General features: G+C 38.8%; 2 protein-coding genes across 2 annotated transcripts in view; both read right to left on the bottom strand.

Annotated features, from left to right (window-relative positions):
• Positions 1-295: 295 nt before the first annotated feature.
• Positions 296-5930, bottom strand: part of LOC102672401 (Down syndrome cell adhesion molecule-like protein 1 homolog) — a 74523-nt gene continuing 68888 nt past the window's right edge. The window contains 1 exon segment of the mRNA XM_031511334.1: positions 296-350. The gene's annotated coding sequence lies outside the window, so the exon portion shown is untranslated.
• Positions 4159-5347, bottom strand: LOC102671541 (protein dpy-30 homolog). Its single transcript, XM_006617418.2, has 3 exons — positions 5208-5347; positions 5017-5096; positions 4159-4580 (listed from the first exon to the last, which is right to left on the bottom strand). Exons 1-3 carry the CDS (start codon positions 5221-5223, stop codon positions 4338-4340), a joined length of 339 nt encoding a protein of 112 aa, XP_006617481.1. The 5' UTR covers positions 5224-5347; the 3' UTR covers positions 4159-4337.

The raw sequence follows: 5930 nt of genomic DNA, 5'->3' as shown, positions 1-5930 counted from the left end.
AAAGCGTTGGCGCGACGAAATAGAGGCACAAATAGAGGGTGAACGAAAAGTTTGGAGCAGTGGAACGAGAACGAAATTTATCGACGATAAGGGAGATCGATGAGAGCCCGAAAAGGCTCCCGTACAATATATATCCCCGTAGATACACACGTGTGAGTCAGCTATTAATACCCACAAATTATAAATAATGTCGCTGCCGCGACCACAAATCAGCGTTTGCCGTAATACCGGCAGAGGGGCTTTCGACTGGTCGGAGGATTAAGCGCTTTTCGAGAGACGCCTACCTGATGGTACGCGGAAGGAAGATGAAGGGCGAAGGGAGAGAGAGAGAGAGAGAGAGAGAGAGAGATACCAGTCGATCCTCTAGGTTCAGCTGCGATCGAAAACTCAGGGGAGTGAATCTGTGTGCATTAAACCCCATCCAGAGGAACCTACCACTGCTTTGTGCGAAATGTTCTCTCACGATATCGAAGCTATTCCGGCTAATATTGATATTGGTATCGGTAGTTAAGTTGGGCGTAGACGATTCCGCGAAGAAAAAGGGGATGAGTTTCGACGAAACGTTGAAGATAAAAAAAAAAAAAAGAAGGAAAAAAAGAGAGCCGAATCCACTTTCGTTTAACTCTTCCTTCACGTTGTGCGCTGCTCGAACGAAAAAGCGTCGAACGCGTCGATGAAAGTTTTCGAGGATAACGATAAACCTTATCGCACGGTGTATAGAGTAACCTTTTCACGCCGGAATAACCTAATACCGTTAAAACATTCTGGCAGTACGTGGTAATGACTTCCGTTGATGGAATTAACTTGGCGCATTTACATCAAACGTTCATAGACTTAATTGGAATATCGTGTATCTCTCGTTACACGCTCCAAACTTGTTTCGTTTGAACGCGTCTTGTATGCAGTCCGAAGATAAACATCATTATCGAATTGTATCTATTTCGTACCCCCTTTAATTACCGGACCCACCGGTATACATACGTATATAACTGGAAAATTTTACGCTTGTATTCGCGTTCCGTCGCTCCTCCAATTAAGACAAACCTCCATCCCGTGTCATAATAAAAGATTCCCCCAAACAATGAACTCGCTATTGTCCTATCCATCCGATTTACATAGCTATAAAAGAGAACGAGCCATTTGCAGGGGAAGATTTTCGAGTTTACACGACCGTGACGGCGAACTTTCGCGTAATTGCGCGTCAATGTCCTTCGAGGGAGAACATCTCCTCGCCAATAAGTCCCGAGCGGAGGAAGAAAGAAAGGTAGATACATAGATAGAGAGATAGAGAGAGAGAGAGAGAAATAGAAAAAGAGAGAGAGAGAGAGAGAGCAGTTGGAACGAAAGGAAAGAAACGGGAGCACGAAATAGTCGGAGAGATGCCGTGGAACGATAACGGATGCCTCGCGTCGCGGATCTTGTCTCGTTGTCTTCGGGCAGCGACGCGGTGCGCCGACATCCGGCACCGCGCAGCCCTCCGAGAAGCGAGAAAAAGCGAGGAGAGGACCGTCAAACAGATTGAAATCAACCGACTTCTATTTTCTCCTCCTGCACTGTACCGGAGCCAGATCTGAAATGAAAATCTGTGGTCCCCGCGAGCGAGGAACCGCAAGATAATTCAGAAAGAAGAGAGAGCCGAAAGAAAGAGGAGAGACTGCGTCCTTGTACGCCCGTCCTGTTTTACGAATCGCGGGCATTCAGTCAGACTGATTAAAATGTCTCTCTACAACGTGACCGAATTACGAATTTTATCCTCGAACCGAATACCCTCCTCCCGTCCCTCTGCCCAACTAAAACAGTTTTCAATTTACAATCATTTCGATATTCAATTAACGATTTTATATTACAACGAGCTTCGTTATTTTCAAAACAGATATTACGTTTAATAATCGTAACTGGAGCGAAATCCAACCGTTATATTTATTGTTTCAAGCTGCGCTCGGCTGTGCTCGTGCGAAAGTCTCTGTATCATCTTTCATGGACAAAATTATAAAGCGAAGAAAAAAGGAGAAAAGAAAAAGAGAGAATAAAAAACACAAAGGGAATGAGAGAAAAAGAGAAACGAGAGAAAAAAAACTTTCCGGTTATCAGATAGAATTTTAGTATGGCAAAAAAATACGAGAGAAAAGAGGACTTTAGCTCGTACGAATTTGCTTGGTAAGCGTTTTTTCCCTAACTCTGACACGGAGAGTCGAGCAGAAAGAGAGAAAGAGAGGGAAACTGTGGGAGAGTTTCCAGTTATGGAGAAAAATTTTATATAATCTGGAGTCAGTTCGGAGACGGGAAATTTCGAAAAATCTCGGCGCAACTTGGAAAGTCTCGCGCACTTACAACCGGTAAATCGTTTTCCGTCCTTCGAGATCCGCGAACTTACAAGTTTCATTCCTTTCTCGACGAAACACGTTCCCCGTGTCGTGTGTCTCCTTTTTCCTTCTCGCCCTCGTACTCTCTTCCCCTTCTCTCATCTCATTTATGTTCAACTTTCATTTCCCAACCCGTAGGAACTTTCGATTAAATTTTCATAGAGAAACGCGCGAGAGACCATGCAACGAACAGGCTCGAACAGGCTCGAGTAATTTCAACCGAACGTCTCGATCCTTTGACGCGATTCGTAACGGCTGATATAACCGTGCATATTCAAATTCGCAATTCGTGATACATTCCGTCGAATCGAGATTCAGAGGCGACTATTGCTGGAACATAATCAGGAACATAATACACCCGTCTTGCCTAAGCTGCGGAGCAAGATGTACGCTTAATCCACGTTTGACGCTCGCTAGCCTGTTGGCTGGCTACACAGACGAGCGTGCGATATTGCGCCAAACCGAGCAATTACTGTCAGTAATCTCGCTAATAGAATTCCAATATGCGTGCCAATTGAACCGAGCCACCGTATGGCCGTACGGGCGTGAATCTGCAGATTGCGCGCGAACAACGAAAGCTGTGACACGATTCGCCCATTAACTATGCTCTCAGTTTGCTCGACGCAAGTTCTTTGTACACGGTGCACTTAGAGCGTACCAACCGTAACGTAAACGTGCACGAAACTTATGCTCTATACAGACTACAAAATCACAAAAGCTAAAAAGAAAATTTAAACTTAATGATATCGTATTTGCACGATATACATGTACCCGAATTACCTCGACGTTATCTACACGTATACCACAAATATTTATACGTATGAATGTACATGCTAAAACGCTGTATCAATATACAGTTCAATTTCAAAAGTTCCTACAATAGGAATATTTTATGCATACGTATAATAGGAAGTATATTTATCCAATGGTTGTTATTTCGTAAAATATATTGACGAGATATTACACCGTATTTTAACTGTTCTTTGATTAACAAAAGAATAGAGTAGGAAAATAAAAGAAAAATATAAATACACGGTGACAATCGTATCAAGAAAACGAGTTAATATACGAGGAACTCGAATGGGAGGACAAATCGTTAATTGGACTTGGTACGATGTTACCGTGCGAATTGTTCGCCAGGAAATTACCTCGATATCTTCTCATTGTTGTTTTGTACCGATATTGCAGCGTTATCTCGGAAATATACAAATTTTCTTCAAAATTGTTACGAGTCACTGGCACCGTTAAACCGTTGACGCGATAGATTAAAGCACTACGTTCGACAAATCAACGATCGAATGATTTCCGGAAGTATATAGGTAATTAACGCGCGCGAATTTAAATATAAAAAAATTAACGTAGTCGCCGTTATGGAAGAAATTTAAAGTGCACGATCGAACATTCTGTACGTATCGTTGTTCTTATCGAACTGTGAGATAAATTTTATGCCGAGTCAGTGGATAATTACGTTTAATTGCATCCAATTATCTCGATACGAATACGGAAGACTCATTTATTGAATCTTTGATAACGATTCTTTTCGTTTTTTCTTTTATAATTGATGTGAAACACATGTAGATAATAGAGTTTTGTAAAATAATAATTTTAGTCGAAATTTCAGGATCTACTTAAAGCTTTCAGGTACAAATTGTAATCTAATCTAAACTATTATGAAATTAATATCTTTTCCTGATAACCTGTACAGGTTTATACATTATAATATATATAGAAAAGATTAATCACCATAAAAATAGTCATTGAAATGAGCACATAAACAAACACTTGAAAAAACTTGTTACATTTTCTTTGTTATTTAACCAAAATATCTTTTATATGATAAAAAGCTAATACATTTTTATTTAATTCAAAATTACACAAATACACCTTGCCCAACTTGAGTACGTTCCTAAGAAGTGTCAATAAATGTTTGTAATTCTTTAATTTTCACCACATACTTATAAATGCGTAAGCAGTTCATTGACTAGTTGGTGGAGATTCACCATTATCGTATTGATTTTTATTCCTTAGCAAGTATCCGGCTAGAAAGCTGATGGGATCTGCGGGTCTTTCCTTGGCCAACGTGGATAGAGCTTGTAATAAAATTGGTACTACAGTTTGATCCAAATATTGCCTCGTTGGAAGAGATTGTACTTCGACACGTGACTTCTTTGGTGGCACACCAGTAAGATCAGAATCCTTATTCATTGCTAATATCCTCTACAACAACAAGAAAATAGTATATCAGATTAAGGTTAGTGATACTTTAATCGATATTAATTAAATTATTTATCACTATTTTGTTATACATTTTATCAATATACATAAAAGAACTATAAAAGGTACAAAATATTCATGAATTAAATAAAAGTGTGAAATATATGAATTAAGATAATCAAATAACCTAACCCAACAACGCCGATACGAAAACAAACTCAAATTTTAATATAACAGCTGTCATTAGATTGGCGGGAAATGATGTAATTGTTTTAATCGAACGATCCATTGTAAATTTCGATATATAAAATCGATTTTATAAATAGGAAAATATTCGATAATTTAATCACGAGTTTAGGAAATATCAATGATAAGAATCGATAACCAAGAAATAATAGCATAACAGGTTACGCTTAGATTTATAGGTTATCTGACTTACGTGCGCTGTTTCGCTCACAACATTGGTGAGGGGTTGTGCCGGCGCGGCTGGCTCGGTCCTTTCCTCTGGTGTATTTTCCGCTATTACAAAAATAATACGTTGATCGACATTGTTAGTACCAAAAATTCCCAACAAAGATATCGCTTAACGGTACCTATTAAATGATAAAAAGCAAAATAAACGGTACGTACCACCGCCAGACGCCATCGTGCCAACAAATGATGTTACCAACCACTACGAGTTATCACTGCACAAACATCGTTCAAATGTTACCATATCGTAAACATTCAAAATTCTGCAGGCTAAAAATCGCAGGTAAAACATTTGATATTGCAAATCAATAACGTATTTTTTTTTCGTATTATGATAAAATATACTTTAGCGGTTTTTTAAAATAATAAAAATACGACGTAACAATTATTCTAATGTTACATTTAACAAAAAAAAATAACTTTTCCTGACTTAATACGATTAGATTATAATATAGATGATTGGGAATCTAAAATCATACACAAATAATTGTTTTTTTTTGTTTTTTTTTTTTTTTTTTTTTTTTTTTTTTTTTTTTTTTTTTTTTTGGTTTTATTTATTTAACGTAAAGTTAGACGCTACTACGACTTTGGTACAAAAACATAAAATAGTGGTACTGAGGAAACGGTGTATTGCGAGCGGATCCTCGAGTCCCTACGAACGCGGAGAAATACGAGTATCGTTGTACGAGAATATGAACTTACAGCCAATTTAAAGGCGAGCACTGACATTGTGAGCGCAACACAGGGTACTAATTACGAAATGTCCCGAGTCTGCTTGCAACCGAAAAAGATAACGATACGCGCCCCGCCGAAAGAGAAGCTCGAAGAACCGCCTCGTCGTTGCACAAAAATGGACATCCAATATCTTCAATGAACAAAGCA

The sequence above is a fragment of the Apis dorsata genome, unplaced genomic scaffold (assembly GCF_000469605.1).
Source record: "Apis dorsata unplaced genomic scaffold, Apis dorsata 1.3 scaffold_307, whole genome shotgun sequence".
Classification (NCBI taxonomy): Eukaryota; Metazoa; Arthropoda; class Insecta; order Hymenoptera; family Apidae; genus Apis; species Apis dorsata.
The sequence above is the reverse complement of the archived record's forward strand: the minus strand, read 5'-3'. Positions and strand labels throughout refer to the sequence as shown.